At 38.7% G+C, this 17,205-nt stretch overlaps 1 protein-coding gene across 1 annotated transcript; it reads left to right on the top strand.

The window, feature by feature from the left end:
- The first annotated feature begins 10,764 nt into the window (after window positions 1–10,764).
- On the top strand, window positions 10,765–16,907 carry ptp4a3b (protein tyrosine phosphatase 4A3b). Its single transcript, XM_022211689.2, is given in 9 exon segments — window positions 10,765–10,949; window positions 12,681–12,818; window positions 12,904–12,996; window positions 13,925–13,971; window positions 13,973–14,053; window positions 14,291–14,312; window positions 14,315–14,353; window positions 14,355–14,368; window positions 15,448–16,907. Coding segments are annotated over 8 exon segments (510 nt in total). The 5' UTR covers window positions 10,765–10,949; window positions 12,681–12,722; the 3' UTR covers window positions 15,566–16,907.
- Window positions 16,908–17,205: the final 298 nt, after the last annotated feature.

Here is a 17,205-nt window from a genome sequence, read left to right as displayed (position 1 = left end):
TAACAGTAATTACACTTATCAGTGTTATTGCACAGATTTTTTGATGAATAGAAATATTGACAGAGTATTATTATTGCACAGATTGTCTATACATAGTAGAGAACTAACAAAATAGCATGCATTCAAGTTTTTTCTTTTTTTTAAAGGCACTTCAGCACAAGTCCAAGACAAATTTCCCTACGGGGACAATAAAGTATATCCTATGTAGAAAAATAAATGCTACGCAGAGTTTTTAAAGAGCAAAATACTCATAGTTTACAGACTGTGTTGATATTGTACTAAAGAGATGTGTGACAGTTTTTTTTCAGTGTGCAGTGACTTTTTCTCATAACTGTATGATTATGTAGCGACATTAAAAATAATTTTTGTGGCAGTTTGAGAAATTCTGACCTTGAAACTCATCCAGAAACCTAATAGTGACTGGACAGCGTGAGGCCTCTACAGGCCATAATAAAGATAAGTAGATTTGCAGATATGAAGCCATCGATGGACGCCAGATGTCTCCATCTGAGCAGTTTTATCTCAATCTACAGGGTCAGAAGATGTGAGGCGCGTAGGTCAGTATGTCAGCGGTGCTCTGTTTCTCTAAGGCGGTTTAATGATCATTATATGAAGTGACATTTGTGTACGATGAGAAAGAGTTAAATGTTTCTGGATTAGCAGCAGAAAATCAGGTTGTTCTTTTAATCACGAGGTCAAGTCAAGTCCATTTTATCTGTAAAGCACATTTAAAACAACAGTTAAACCAAAAGGCTGTTTGATTATAAATAGAAACACACAAGTCACAAACACACTGACTAACCTGAATAAAAACACAATGAAATAAAGATATGGCACAATAAAACATAAATTCAGGAGGCCATTGAAGATACAACATCATAAAAGAGGTCAGGAGGTTGAGCTCTACTTGGATAGGAAAGTTGGTCTTCAGTAGTGACTTAAAAGCTTCTGAAGTCTCAGTTTTTCTTGCATGAAAACACAAAGAAAGACTGGATCACCTCTGTTTTAGTGTAGAGATCTTAGAACAGTGAAGATCATCTGGTTGGTTGACCTCAGAGCTCTAACTGGGCATGAAAATATAAAAATAAGCAAACTGAGGTTTTGACCCATTTAACACCTTAAAAACAAACAATAAAATCTGAAAATCATTCCTGAAACGGACAGGAAGCCACTGGAGAGACTTTAATGCTGCAGTTTTGTGGTCATGATCATGCAGTCTTGAACTAAATACTGAATCTAAAACTAGATCCAGACATCACCTGGATACCTAAATCTGAAACCCTCAGACAGCAGTAGGTGGGCATCAGACGGCAGCAGCTGTCTGAGTGGAAACACGGCAGACTGAACCTCCCTTAAGACGTAAACCACCACTGCAGCGACACTCAGAAGTCCATCAGAGCTGCAGCAGCTTTAATCCAGTTACCGTTGGCTGAGCAGCAGATGGGTCTTACTCAGCCTCACGTCACTGCAGAGCCTCCACCATCACAGGAACCCTGACTAAGCTCGGCTGGCCCCGTGGCCTATTTCACACCAACGATGTCCCATATTCTCACAGATACACTCATTTCATTTAATGTTTTTCTGCAGGAGCACAGTGATCTCACAAAGTGGCACCAAGCAGCAGCAGCAGCAACGCAAAAATAATTGCATGTCGGAGTGGTCATGTTATTGGGTCGGTGCAACTTTAATATTAAACCACTCTGATGCTCAATCTGGCTTTATACAACAGCAATTCATCAAATAAACTGTCCCAGATCATAATATTTCTGTATCTGCACCTGGAATATCTACAAACTCAAGGATCTGACATGAGAGATGGAATATGCATCCTCGGTTTCATTTCATTTAATGTGAAATAGTTCATTTTTCTCCCATTTTTCAATTGTAATATTACTTTTTACCTCACTATAATCACCAGCATTCCTTTTCCTGTTCTGTTCTTGCCTTATTTTTTTATATTTGCTTATTTCAGTAATGTGTTCTACTTGTGTCTTATTGATTTTTGACTTTTATTTGCTGCTTTATATATTACAATACATGATTGGAATTAAGTAATAAAATGAAATGAAACTAGAATAGAATAGTAGACAGTCGTGCTGGAAATTTTGGAGATTTCATTTAGTTTTTCTAAGCAATATTTGAAAGTTTTTATCTTATCTTCTAAACCATAAACACACTGGATAATATTATGAAACACAACATAATGTAATCAAAATTTGAAATAAGTCTGTAGTCTTCCCTCCCTTAGTGACGAGTATTTAGAACATGTTAATTACAGGAGTTCAGAATCCAGACACTAGTTGATGAAGACGGTAAATAAATCCTCCTGTCTCTTCCCAGCAGAGCCCACTAGATGGAGTTTCATGTCCACTTCCTGGAGCATGATGGTTGGATTCTCATCTCACTGGTTTTTATATTCACTCTTATTTTAGCTCTGTGTAATTTTACGGACCGTACAGACCTTTAAATGCATTTTAACATTAGCTAAGGAGGTCATTCGTCTTGATAATCTCATGGAGCTGCAGAAGGATGGACCGTGAGATGGAAGCCCAAAGGAAATAAGTTACAGAGAAGTGATATAGTTTTCTCCTCTTCAGTGCACGTGCATGTACACACATATATACACTCAACAAAAATATAAATGCAACACTTTTGTTTTTGCTCCCATTTTTTATGAGATGAACTCAAAGATCTAAGGCCCATTGTTGTGCCATACATCCAAGAACATCACCTCATGTTGCAGCAGGATCATGCACGGCACCATGTTGCAAGGATCTGTACACAATTCTTGGAAGCTGAAAACGTCCCAGTTCTTGCATGGCCAGCATACTCACCGGACATGTCACCCATTGAGCATGTTTGGGATGCTCTGGATCGGCGTATACGACAGCGTGTACCAGTTCCCGCCAATATCCAGCAACTTTACACAGCCATTGAAGAGGGGTGCCCCCCCCAATAAAACAAAACTGCACCTTTCAGAGTGGCCTTTTATTGTGGGCAGTCTAAGGCACACCTGTGCACTAATCATGGTGTCTAATCAGCATCTTGATATGGCACACCTGTGAGGTGGGATGGATTATCTCAGTAAAGGAGAAGTGCTCACTATCACAGATTTAGACAGATTTGTCAACAATATTTGAGAGAAATGGTGATATTGTGTGTGGAAAAAGTTTTAGATCTTTGAATTTATCTCATAAAAAATGGGAGCAAAAACAAAAGTGTTGCGTTTATATTTTTGTTGAGTGTATATACATGTACATAGTGAAGGTATAGTGTCCCGCTGACAGCTGGTCGTCATGGTAATGTCCAGTCTGTAGGTGAAAGTCCTGCTGATGGACTCTCAGCTTTCAAAACAGTCTAATTTTACACATAGCAGCTGCTGCCGCCTGTACGTGTGAGTGTGTGTGTCTTTGAATATGTGTGTGTGTGTGTGTGTGTGTGTGTGTGTGTGTGTGTGTGTGTGTGTGTGTGTGTGTGTGTGTGTGTGTGTGTGTGTGTGTGTGTGTGTGTGTGTGTGTGTGTGTGTGTTTGTCTTACTCCTGTTGTGGGGACCTAAAACAATTTTACACAGAATGAGTTCCAGCAACATAAATCATGAAATTTTAGGGTTGATTTAAGGCCAAGTCAGGTTGAGGTTAAGGTTTGAGTTAGTTACAAGATGTGTGTCTGTGTTTGTCAGTGAGTATTATTTATGACGTGAGGACCTAAATCTGTTTATGGAGTCACATTATGGAGATTTATCACATGTTAAATGATAGGTCAGGTTCAGGTTAGTAGCTGTGGTTGAAGTTAGGTTAAGTCTACAAATGGTCACTAATGTCCTCTGAAGTCATGGAAGCACCCTATGTGTGTGTGTGTGTGTGTTTCTGTCTGTGAGTAATACTCATGTTGTGAGGACCTAAATCTGTTTCCACAATAAGATAAAACTTTATTTATCCTGAAGGAAGTTCTTGTTCCAGATATTGATTAGAAAAACAGTAAATAGTGAAAATAAAACACCAGAAATGCAGTATCTAAAAAGACATATCTACAATACATTACTGAAGTAAATATGTGAGCTACAATCAGGCTGGAATGGAACAGTTAAACATGATACTGGCAGTTACACTGAGGTAATCAGTAATATTACATAATATAAGGAAACTTTAATCCTAAAATATCAAATATTTTACACTGAATGAATACATCACATCATAGGGATTAGTATTCCTTATGAGGACTAAAAGTAAGTTACAAAAATGATTAAGTTTTAAAGTAAAGGCTCAGGTTATGGTTGGAATTAAGGATATCATGAGGGTTGGTAGCAATGATGGTGGAGGTTAGAGTAAGTTGTGGTTAAATGATCTATGTAATGTCCTCTAAAGTCGTAGAAACACAACTGTGTGTGCTTGTGTGTGTGTGTGTGTGTGTGTGTGTGTGTGTGTATGTGTGTGTGTGTGTGTGTGTGAGCAGGTAATTATAGGGGTTGTGGGGACCTAATGTCCTCACAACCATAGGAAAACCAAAAGAAATGTCATTTGTGGGGTCCCCATGACGGGAAACAGTGTTTTCTTGGCCATGCTGTTGTTACTAACCTTGCCAGCAAGTTGATTTCTCGCGATATTTGTGAGTTCACAAATCTCTCAAGAAACCATCGAGCTCCGCTCCCGCATTCACTGTTCGTACAGAGCCAAGTTGGCACGGGCCAATCACGCAGTAGTATTCGTGTGTGGGGCGGGATATCCGGGTGTGAAGACGACACCAAGCGCCAGTAGATCAAAACAAACATGGCAGGAGGACAACGATCGTGTAGATTGTAGATGCTGCTATTAAGTCAGTTTTAGCTGAATCTCCCATCGCGTCTTTGAAGGAAGAACAACGAGAGGCGCTTTGCGCATTTCTGGATGGTAAAGATGTTTGTGCTTTTTTACCTACGGGTTTTAGTAAGAGTTTAATCTACCAATTGGCTCCGCTCGTTGTGAAGATCCCGCGATTGGCTAAAAACAAACCTGTCAGAGGCGGGACATACTGTTGCATTGTCCAATCCGTGCCTCTTTCCTCCGAAAGGATCTCATTTCTATCTCCACCCTTAAAGTATTTGTTGTGTTGTTGTGTTCAGAAGCTCAGATCAGAGGCCGTCTGCGGTTTAATCCTGATTTCCACTGTCAGGGAACATGTTTCTGTTTGTTTTTTAGGCTCTGCTCAGTCTCATATCAGAATCAAATGATTTTAAACTCTAAGTTCAGTTCTGCACAACATGTTAGAGCAGCTTCCTCAGACTTGACCCATATTGGTATTATACAAATAAAATATTTAAACTCTGATACTGTGTGATTAGGTGTTGTTTGGGATTCACTAAGACTTGCCGTGTGTAAGGAACTCTGCTTCCTTTTCCTATCCAGTTTCCTCTTCGTCGCTCAGTGGATTATGTCGTATTTGACACGGCTGAGTGATGTGAGACAGAGTTACCAACCACTAGCATCATATTGGCATCATTCATCCTGAGGGACGACTCAGAATAAAACTTATTTGGATTATTGTCACTTACGAACAGTTTCCAGATAAACAGGAGCTTTTTGAAGGTGATCAGCTGTAAATCTGCTGTGAAGTGCAGGTTTAATGCTGTAGTTGCTGATAACATGTTTAGTAATGTGCCTGATTATCCGTCCCACTTTATTGGTCTGTTTTCATGCGACACAAATAAAAGAAGCTGCTGAGCTGATTAGAGCTGCTCTGTTGAGGTGATGGAGGTTTAAATAGAACCGATCGTTGCATAATGATAAAAATAGCTTCCTGAGACGGATCAGAACAACAACAGCTACTCAAGAATAATCAAGAAGCACAACGGAAAGGCAAATGTTAAGTCACTCTATTTAGCTGGGATTTCTTTTTCAAAGAACCTTCTCCAGTGCTGTGGGTATTTGTTTAGTATGATGTTCTGTTTCCAACAAGCTCACATGATTAACACACAGCTGAGGCATGAATTGAAAGACTATAAATTAACTCCAGTTACCCTTTCTTTTTTACTAGAGGATCTGACAGACAAACCTCTGCACACTTATTCCTAATTAACTGATTGTCAGCTGCTCTCTGAAAACTGGAGCTCTTCTGTTGTTTCCCTGCAGCTGAAGTAAATTGTCCTCAAAGTCTTTGAGGGTCGGCTCAGGACTGAACTGAAAGTCAATCGAGGCCACTGAGACTCCTTCAGGCCGAGCTGAGGGTTGTCCTGCTGCCGTCGGATCACATTTCCACAAACCTCTGCAGCAGCCATGTTCAGTCTGCAGCAGAGACTTTCTCTGGTGGACAAACCTTAAAGAAGGAGAACATGGAAGCACTTTTTTTAGGAACAGAAATAAGATTCACAGTATAAATACATTTCAGTAGAAAACAACGACAAAGACAGAACATACATTCAAAAACTCTATTTACGAACACGAACTTGCTTTATGGCTCTTATCCAGGTTATTTTTTCTTGACTAGATCCTTCCTTGTATTGTATCTACCCTCAGATGTACGTCGCTTTAGATAGAAGTGTCGGCTAAATGAAACTGTACAAATTGCAAAACAATTCTGTGCAATATTAATATTTCACTATCAGTATTTCTACTCTGTGCAAAACTACTAATATGTGTAATATTATTTCCATATAGAGAAGAATTTAAAGAGTCTGAACTAGTACTGATGTATACTTTTACTTTTTTATTGATATTTCTTATAAGTTTGCTGCTGAAATTATGTAGATTTCCCCGCTGTGGGATTAATTAAAGGTTATCGTATGGATCAGTCCTGTAATCGGCCCTTTCAGCATTTCTGTTTCCACTGCATGTAGAATCCAACAGCTTTGACATTAAATGCATCAGACATTATTGGACAATATGAAAAACACAAACTTACAGTGTGACAACATTCACCCAAATTCTCAATTTAACTCCAACAAGGCAAAGACATGTTTTATCTTTATGATCCTGACTCATTGCCGTATTTGTGCTCATTATCTGAATTAAGAAAGGTGACATAATGAAAATTAAACATGGGATAAAAGCGGCTCATGATGAGGAGACAACCATCCAGGTTTTACTGTTGTGACCTGGAAAGACTTGAAGTGGTGCTTCAGTTAATTTTAGCTGGTTTTCAGACGTTAACCTCCAGTCAGAGTGATTGATGGTGAGCTGAGGCCCCGTCTGGTTTTAAAAAGTCTGAGCTGTGACTGTCTTGTGACTCTCTGGACTCACATATCCATGCCAGAACCTCGTAAACAGAACCACCCTGAACAGCACAACATGTGTCCTTCAGACTTCATCAGTAGGTAAATTAGAGGGACATTTTTAATAATGTTCTGATGTAAGTTATTGGACAACATTTGCAGCTTCACAGGGTAGTTAGAAACCAATAACCTGAGAGTTTACAGCTTAAAGAGGAAGTTAATTCAGCTCAGTGACAGTGAATGGGTCGACTTGTCTGATTCTGTCTGGAGCTCAAAGGATCTATTTTTAGATGATCGGGGGGAGACAGAGAAGAAAAACAAGCGAAGCTCCAGACGGACATGTTGCTGCAAATAATCGACGTTTTTGAGGAGCACAAACTGGGAAACGCTGCTGCACATTGATAAAACTGCAGCTGAACTGAGCGACCACCAGCCAGCTGGAGGAGAGAAGCTGCTGTCCTCACTGAGAGCTCAACCAAGGCAGAAAAGACTGAAGTGGATGAATCAGTAGGAGGGAGAAGCACTCTAAGAGCATTATCTGAGGAGAGTCTGCTGCTGACAGGCCTGTCAGGGTCAGATGGCTGCTCAGCCTGATTAGAGCAGCTCACAGCAGATCTCAGTCGTGCACACTGCTGCAGCCACACAGAGCTGCAATCCTGCACATGCAGCACGCCACAGCAGTTTCTGGGAGGACGTTCGAGATAGAGCAGAGCTACAGGTGGCTGCAGACACTCTTTGGTTCCAGATGACAGCAGAAAAGCACTGAATCAGGTTTATTTCACTGCAGAAGATCTGCATGGTCGTAGTTTGGAGATAGAGCTGAAGAACTAATAGGTAAGAACTCAGTATTGTACTGTGTTGCTGTGATTAAACAGGATTCAGCTTGTGAACACTAACATGATGGTAAAGACATTAGGATATTCCTGTAAACCAGCTGCCAGAGATGATAATCAGAGAAGTTCAGTGGAACAAGCCTGAGAGCAGGAGACAGGACTGTTGTTTCCACAAATCTGTGTGTCATAGAAACGGCTACTTGGTATCGAAGCAGCCTATAAATACAGCTGCAGTTACTTATAACAGGGCAGTTGGCTGGTACTGGGACTCAGCAATCGCTGGTGGATACTCTGCTGCTCACTTTGGTTGGATTTTTATGGTTGAGCAGCAAACTGAGGTAAGATCTGACATGGACAAAACAAACCAAATGTCGGTTTTTATCACAGCTTCATTGTGGCACTGAACCTGCTCCAGTAAACAGGGTTTACCTAAGAGCAGGTGAATTGCACTCTGGTAGCGTTTATCCTATTTGAGGCTACTACCTAATCATTGGGTAACCTAAAGTTATCACTCTCCATTCAGGCCTCACAGAGCAGAGAAAAGTCCGGCAGCCGGTGGCTCAAATAATTCTGAGATCCATTTTAACCTGTTTGGATGTCTGACCCCGCGGTGGGAACAGTACCTGCTTTACCAGCCAACTGCCTCTCTGGATTTACAGTTTTAAGTGGAATTACTGCGTCTGGTCGCCCGCTATGTTGTTTCAACTTTCTGTCAGAAGAGGTTGTGTTTCAACAAAGATTACACAGGATCCAGTCTGACTACCTGAATAAAAAAAATTAAATTGCTTAAATCACTGGAAGTTTCTAAAACAAATGTTTCTTTGAATACTTAGAGAGAAATATTGACCTCTGTCCTGATTATGGATAATTCCTAAATTATAGATCGTCACAACCTGGACCAGTGTGGTGTGTGTGTGTGTGTGTGTGTGTGTGTGTGGTTGTTGTGTTGTGTTGTGTGTCGTGGTGTGGTGTGTGTGTGGTGTGTGTTGTGTGTGGTCAGATTATAGCCTGGGCTTTCACTGCTTGTTTGTTTGAGCGTCTGTGCTCGTGACTGACTGGAGGGTTTCACTTTTTACACCTTTATTACTCACTAGACCAAATTATCTCCACCTTCAAATTAATGTAAACAGTTAATTAAATCTCAGTTCCTGTTTTTAACAGACAAATACAGAAGTACAGAGCAAAATTGCGTTTTTAATGAGCTGCTAAAAATTCTTACAGCTGGTGTTCCTTGTGGGATTCTGTTTCTCATCAGACAAACTGTTCTGCTTTGTTTGAACCCTAATCCAGGAGCAGCTCTGATTCCACAACTTACGTATGAACTGAACAGGGGAAGGATTTTCTTCTAATGCAAAACAAACAGTTTCTTCTTCTGCTTTATTGCTGCTGGACCAAAGTATCACAACATCCACTCAGACCGCTGAAGTGCTACCAAAACCACCTTTAGATTTGGTTATTATTTTTCTCAGACGGAAGTTTGATTTGTGCAGATGTGCTAAGTTTTCTGGTCGCCTGCCTCAAGCCGTTTGTCCTGCACGTATACCTGGTTTGTAGAGTTTGTGTTGCACCAAAAGTTATCCTGGTTAATATCTCAGATGAAGCAGAATCTATATGTTTCTTTGCAAACAGAACATGTACATGACCTGTAGTTTGGTTTTAAATTATTTGACATTGATTTCAACAATAAAAGGTTTAAACTTAGATTTTTCAGTTAGATTTTCATCAAAAAATGCTAATTATTAAATTTCATCTTCTGCTCTGTTGAATGCTCCATTTTATTTAAAAAAAAAATCCGGATTTGAGCTCAGATTCTGTTTAACAGTTTCTGGTTCGTAATTGGAGTAATTTTGGTGATTGTCTTGAGATAACATGTCTGGATTCAAGGGGTAAAATTTAACCGTGCTTCTGATTTCAGCGCCAGTCTGTTTTTAAAGTTGTTCAATGGATATTCATACCAACTAATAATCTACAGAGTTAATGTGGCCCCTCTGGCTCATAAAGCTCTTTATTAAATATGCTTGGCTGTTGTTGTGGTCTGATTTTAAGCCTGGCATTAATGTTTTGGGTTCTGGGGTAGCTGACCAGGAACTCCTCTAATGTACATATTATGTCGTCGTGAATAAGAACAATAAATGTGTGTCTTCATGTCTGTTTGTGTTCTTAGCCAAAGTTAGCTTGCACCACTAATCAGTGACTTCATTAGTGTATTTTGCAGACAAATGTAATCTGCATACAGGCCCTAAAACACAACATCTTTGATACCTGACGTGAAGCTTTTCTCGTTACTCTTGAAGTTGAACTCTTTTAACTGTTTCGTGCTGCAGAACTGCTGGTTGATGGAGTTTGTGCGGCGGACTGGTGACTACTGCCACGCTCAACACCTGTAGACTCACCTGGGATGATGCTGGACCACACAGTCCTCCGGGTGTGAACCAGGAAGCAGCAGCGGCCTTCTGAACCTGCCGGCCGATGGGTAACAGGTGGAGCCCTCGACCTGGAAGATACCTGAGAGAGAAAAGGACAGAGCTGCTGAGGATCAGAGAGAATCACAACTAGAACAGAGGAACATGACACGAACTGTAGGAGACAGTCAGCTATGGGATAAAAACCCACACAACACGGCTGGAAAAGACCTTAAACGGTTATAAACTGAAGGAAGCTCAGACTTACCTGCAGATCAGCTATAAGCTGAAGACAAACAGAGAGCTGCAGCTGGAGACTAAAGGTGTGAGACTGGACATCTAAATATAGTGAAGCAACAAGACTTTAACTCACCTTTTACTGCGTTTCTCACGTGGCTGGTTAAGGATTCTCTCTTAAAAGACTGGTTTGCCTTTCTAGAGTGGAGATTTACCCACAGGATATTTTTATGTCCCAGATCTTGCAGACATTGTTTCTTTCTCCATTTTCACTCTTTGTTGCGTTTTAAGAAAGTAAGTAATGTTTAAGATCCCTCCAGACAGGGATTACTATTATTAGAAGTGATTTATAAGATATTTCTTCTCCTCGCTTACAGAAACAAGTCCAGGATCTACTGCATGACCACGCTAATATTATTCATTGCAAAAGTTTAACAGCTACACAAATATGCCTTCTTCATCACTGAAGGTCAGGTACAGGTTTCCATTTCACATTTGTGAATTTATAAATCAATTTTTCAGACCAGGCCTTCCAAATTAGCTATAATGACACAAGTCTTGTTCACAGGATTCACAATTTAAATGCAGGTTTTAATTGTAAATTTTGAACTTTCGCCAGAAGAGTTATTCTGCATAGTGAAAGCCAAACATCCAAACAAAGTAAGAAAGGCCAAAACGTGTTTTTGGGTTTGAAACTCATTGAGAGCTGCAGACAACACACAAAAGGAAAAAAAAAACTCTCATTATAAATACATAATCACATACAGTAGAATATATGCCAGAATGCTTCAGATGTGTTCCGGTAAGCAAAACTTCAACACTGTGAAATGAATCAGCAGCAAAACAAGTTCCTTCATTCACACAGTTAGGTCCACTTTCCTGTCTGGTTTAGTTTATCCACATTTACTTTATGACTTTCGTCCTTTGTTCTCCTAACATATAATATCACTGTAATACATCTGATCAGTACTCACAGCAATACTGCATTTTTATACCTCGAGGAAGATGAAGCAGGTCTGAATCAAGATCATAGAAAAACACTTATCTTCAATGACAAGTCAAGAACAGACACTTTAAGCAACTTGCCATTTTTTAAACTTAATATTCAGTAATATTATTCTTACTTACAGACAGATCTCTACTCTGTCTGATTAAACTGAACTCTAATGGAAACAAAGTGAAGCTAAAACCTGTTACAGTATCCAGTATTAAACAACATTTACACCTCTAAACTAGCTCACCTGAATGACCTGAATGCAATGAATACGCTCTGAAAACGCTCTGTAGGTTTAATTTACATATAAGATGTTCACCTTAAATAATATAAGACATATGCAACCAGGTAAAACACCTTTGGATGGACTTTTTGTCTCTGTAGCGCTGCATTTGGTTTAAACACTGTCAGTGACTTTTCAGATGTTTCTTCTGAGTTTTGAATCTGCTAATGTTATTGTCTTAATTGCTGAGAGTCTGATTAAAAGTTTGGCACCACTCTGGTGTCTGTACACAGATTTTGAGGCTGTAGCCAGCAGCTACTTCGCTTAGCATGAAGACTGCAAGCTGGTTGCAGACACAAAATAATGTGTTTAGCAGAACCTGGAGATTTTAGTTATTATCACGTTGGTTCTGGTTCAAAAACAAAATGTGACAATGACTTATTGTGATTTAACAGATGTATTTCTTTGCTGTCAGTTACAGGCTTTACGTTAAGCTAAGCTAAGCTAAGCTATGCTAACCCAAACTAAGATAATCTTACAACCTGCTAGCTCTACATTTATATCTTGCAGATAGATTTATTAATTTCCCAAAATGCTTAAATATTCCTTTAAGACTAACAGGTTTGATTAAATTGTGGTTCTGCTGCTTCAATGGCACATTAAATAATGCAGCTAATCTGTAAATCTGCATATTCTTTCTGGTTTGTTGTTCCCTACTACGACTCATGTTTGGAATTCTTGTCAGTGTTAACGTGTGTCAAGAACATCCTCCAGACTCTGACTGTTTATCTAACATCTAACTCTGAAGGTCGGAGGTCCGTCTGGGATATCAAAGGTGACACTGGCCAACATGAACCGTCCGGCTCCAGTAGAACTTTGCCACAAGAACATGAGGTTCCTGATCACACACAACCCCACAGACAGCACGCTGAGCTCCTTCATAGAGGTGAGTAGGAACTTGACAAAATAATTTATTACATGAATATTGAATTGGATGTTGTGTGTTGTTAAAATCCCTATCATCTCTCCAGGACTTGAAGCGTTATGGAGCCACAACCGTGGTCCGAGTCTGTGACGTCACTTATGACAAAACGCCACTGGAGAATGACGGAATCACCGTGGTGGTGAGAACATGATACAAAAAAACACACATTTACTGTAAGCTCCTGTCAGACATGCACTGTTTTACAATAGTATGAAGGTAACTGAAGGTGTCAACTTCATGTCTGAATCATAATTTTACATAAAAGTTGGCAGCATTTACATATCAACACACTTTTGAGCTGCATACAGTCACATTAAGAGATGAGCATATACACACAACATACTTTGAGTTCTGCAAAGCAATTTAAGGAAGGCTTTTTTTCATCTTTTCCTCACCGTTATTAGTCCAAAGACAGCTTTCTCACTCACTTTGCTCTACAATTTCACTATGTCGTTAAAAAAAAAACATTTACTAAGATAAAGTCAAAATGACACCAGTTATTAAAATAATCATTAACAGGAGCTGAAGCTTCATTTGTTGCTTGTTTGCTTGTTTCTTCTGAGTTTATTAAACCTGACACCAGACAGCATTAGGGACCATATATCTTAAGGTTAAAGAGATGCAGCAATAATAAAAACAATCTGGATTTTGACAAAACATTAAACAGAAGCTGAAGTTTCATTTTGTAGGAATTTTTGTAGGAGTTTTTCCTTAGAATTTATAAATTCACAGCAGCAGAAGCCATGTGAACGTCTGCACATAGACAGATGCATTTCTGCACATGTATCAACAGAAATATCTTTCATTAATTACTCATAGTTTTAAATTATCCCTGACATGCAGACAGGACTGATCAGGATCTAACATCAGATCAAACTGTGAACTCATTTTCTCTTCAGAAAACATGAGTCAGTTTATCAGCTGCAGTGAAATCAGCTCTTTTATCACAGCATCTTCATCTTCATCACAGCGACTGGAGTTTTATTTTCCTGTTGAATGAAGCCATGAATAACATAAAAGTGACCTTTAATGACAGAATGACAGTAACTGCTGGACCTCTTTTTCAGGATTGGCCCTTTGATGATGGAGCTCCACCTCCAGTAAGCTGGTTGATGATGGCTGAATCTGCTGAAGAAGAAGTTTAAAGAGGATCCAGGAAGCTGTGTAGCTGTTCACTGTGTAGCTGGACTGGGAAGGTAAGAAACACTTTAAAACACATTAATTCACTGTTTAGTGGAACAGAGGAAGGGAATACACAAAACAAAGATTAACTGATCCTTTACATGAAGGTTAAAGCTTATAAAATCTGACTGATGTTAAGTGACTATTAAATGTTTCATTTTCTGCAGAGAAATATTATTTTAGAAGAAGTTTTTTAAATACAGATGAGCAGAATTGTAGATGTGACTGCATGTGTTTCTGTTTACATGCAGAGCTCCAGTGCTGGTCGCTTTTGGGCTCTGATAGAAAGTGGGATGAAGTATGAGGATGCGATTTCAACTCATCAGACAGTGAGTACATTTATATGTTTTAAATTCATCGTGCACATAAAACAGCTAAAGAGCATTTGTGCTTTAATTTGAATCCTACAAAATGAATATCATACACCACTAGAACAGCTGTAACTATATTCTTTCTCACTTTAATACATACCAAACAAGAAACTATTTAGCAATTTAAATAAAAACTTGGTTTAAGAAACAACACAATGCTTGCATCGCTGCTTTATCTTGTTTGAAAACTGAGGAACGCAGTATTTTGGCATCATTGACCCATAATTCCGCACTAACCTCAAGCATAATGTAAATTTAAGTGGTCTGAGAAGAAACTACGAGTCCGGCACCTCCTCTTGGCTCCATTTTCAGGTTTTTTGCTACTGGATATTTTAAGCCAATTATGGACCTTTTACTGAGCTCAGGTGAGATCACTTAAATAGCAACACAATCTGCAGTTTTTTCCAGATTACTGCAGCTGTAAATAACCCAGTAGCATAAAATATGTTGGGGTCACTACTTAAATTGTAATGCACTACTAGTTAAAACAGCAGTATTAAACTTTATATTAGCCCACATATCAGCACAAATTAGCATTCTGAGAAGCAGTACATACACACAATCCTTATTATATTTTACCACAAAGTGACAAAAAGAACTGATGGAAAACTAAAGGGAAATGTTGTCCTATTATCACGGCAAAAACAAAGTAAAAAGTCAAATTTATTAAAAAAATAAACTAAAAATTAACAAGAATTGAACAAAATCCCATAAAATGAATGTAGCAGATCACAAAAACACAATAAAACACTGTGACCTGAACCACAAATTTGAATAAATAAAGGCAATTAAATAATAGGTAAAGAACGTTACACTGCAATAAAAGTTGAAATCGGGGCATCGAGCTCTGCATGAAGCCACTGTGACGGCTCGATTGTCTCCATATTTGGCCCAAGATCTTGAAACATCCAAGAGATTCGTCAGAGCTCCAGCTGTGGTGTGCTGATGTGAGAGTTCTGCTAAACAACGAGGCACATTTAAAACCTTATAAAGGATAAATTCACTGATTTCCACTATTTAATGTTTGTGTGTTCCAGGAAACGTCGTGGAGCGATCAACAGCAAACAGCTGACCTACCTGGAGAAATATCGGTCGAAGCATCGTCTCCGGTTCAAAGACGGCCAAACACAAAAGAACAAGTGCTGCACTATGTGAACACACACCAAACACACACAAACACACACATTCAGACGAATCTCAGGAATTAAAACAAGCCTTATGCCACAAACACTAAAACAGAGAAATTTCATCAGCCCTCCTGCACCTGCATATTTATTTTTACAGAAATTCTTCTTTGTTTCCTTGTGTGTAATGATTTCTTTTCTTTACTGGTTATCTTATTGGCATGTTTGTTTATTTTTTTGAGCTACAAAGATGGAAATAATGTGTTATAGCCGACTGTTTTGCTTTATTAGACGTGAAGAACGTTTGACTTATATTTTCAACTCTTCAAACCTGATGTGACCTCAGTGAGTTTAACAGGGTAGAAAATACTTTATTATTTCCCTCAACATTTTATTTAATGAAGAACCCTCAGAGACTCTTTTTAAACTATTTCAGGGAGGCCGAACTTTTTCATACTGAAACATGAGAAATAAATCATCGCAGCAGCTCAGTTTTCGTTAGTATTTCAGGTTGAAGTTGTATTTTCTGTTGTTCCTGTTGGTTTCAGGTATAAAAGGGCTCATCATTGCTATTAAAGCCAGCTTCATGCATCATCGTGGTGAAGCTTTTATTTGGTTTATCTCAGTCAGTGATTGAATATAAGATGTTTACATACAGAATGTGTGCGTGCTTATATTTTACTGTTTACTGACACCTACGCAAGTTAATACGTTTATTTTCTGACTTCTGGACAGGCTGTCACTGTATGTATTATAAAAAAGGAAATAATAAATACACATTACACTCAGTACATTGTGGATGAGGGATGTAAACTATATGTAAATAAGAAAATCACTTATTGTAGATAGAGATTTATTTTCCGGTGTCAGGGAAGATCAGATGAAAACAAAGACTATATTTTAGTCTGAAGCCAACTTTGGCCTGAAAGATGAAGACATTGAGGTTTTGGTTTCATATTGCTGTTCATCCTCACATTATTTAGTCGAGGTTACAGTTTTATCGCATTTTGAGGTTTAGTTTACTTCATTTGTGTGTGTTTTTCCTGTATTAATCATGTTTCTGCTTCTTGTTTAGTCTCATTTATCTTCTGAAAACATCTTCAGCTGTATTAAACAGGCAGTATTAAGGAGAAGAGCAAACACCTTCACCTGAAAGCATTTCAAACAAATGGATGACAGTTTACGACTTGTTGATAAGGTGTGTGTGTGTGCATGTGTTTGTTTGTTTGAGTGTGCGCTTCATTGGTAGATATTATTGATCACTGGGACTGACCTGAGCGCAGACTTTTTTAAAAAAATGTAAAAACACGCTGTAAATGTCTGTATGTCTGTACATTTTTGCATTGTTTAATAAAGGTTTTGTCTTTGCCCTGCCTGAGTCTCTCCACTATCACATTAATATATCTGCTTAAAGGGAAGCTCTGGATTTGTCAGATTTTAACTTTAATATCCAAATTAACAGAGCAATTTTTTCTTGTCATATGTAATATTGTAGGTTTTATCATTAATTTCTGAACTCATCTGAAAAATTGGGAATACAATCTGTTCTGTTAAATATACAGTTTAAGTGATGACTTAATCAAACCTGATTATTTGATCAAACCTCTGGAAACATGACCATTTAGGACTATCATGTGCAATATAATATATACATATTTCAATATTATGTGC

Source organism: Acanthochromis polyacanthus, chromosome 12, assembly GCF_021347895.1.
Source record: "Acanthochromis polyacanthus isolate Apoly-LR-REF ecotype Palm Island chromosome 12, KAUST_Apoly_ChrSc, whole genome shotgun sequence".
Taxonomy (NCBI): domain Eukaryota; kingdom Metazoa; phylum Chordata; class Actinopteri; family Pomacentridae; genus Acanthochromis; species Acanthochromis polyacanthus.
The sequence above is the reverse complement of the archived record's forward strand: the minus strand, read 5'-3'. Positions and strand labels throughout refer to the sequence as shown.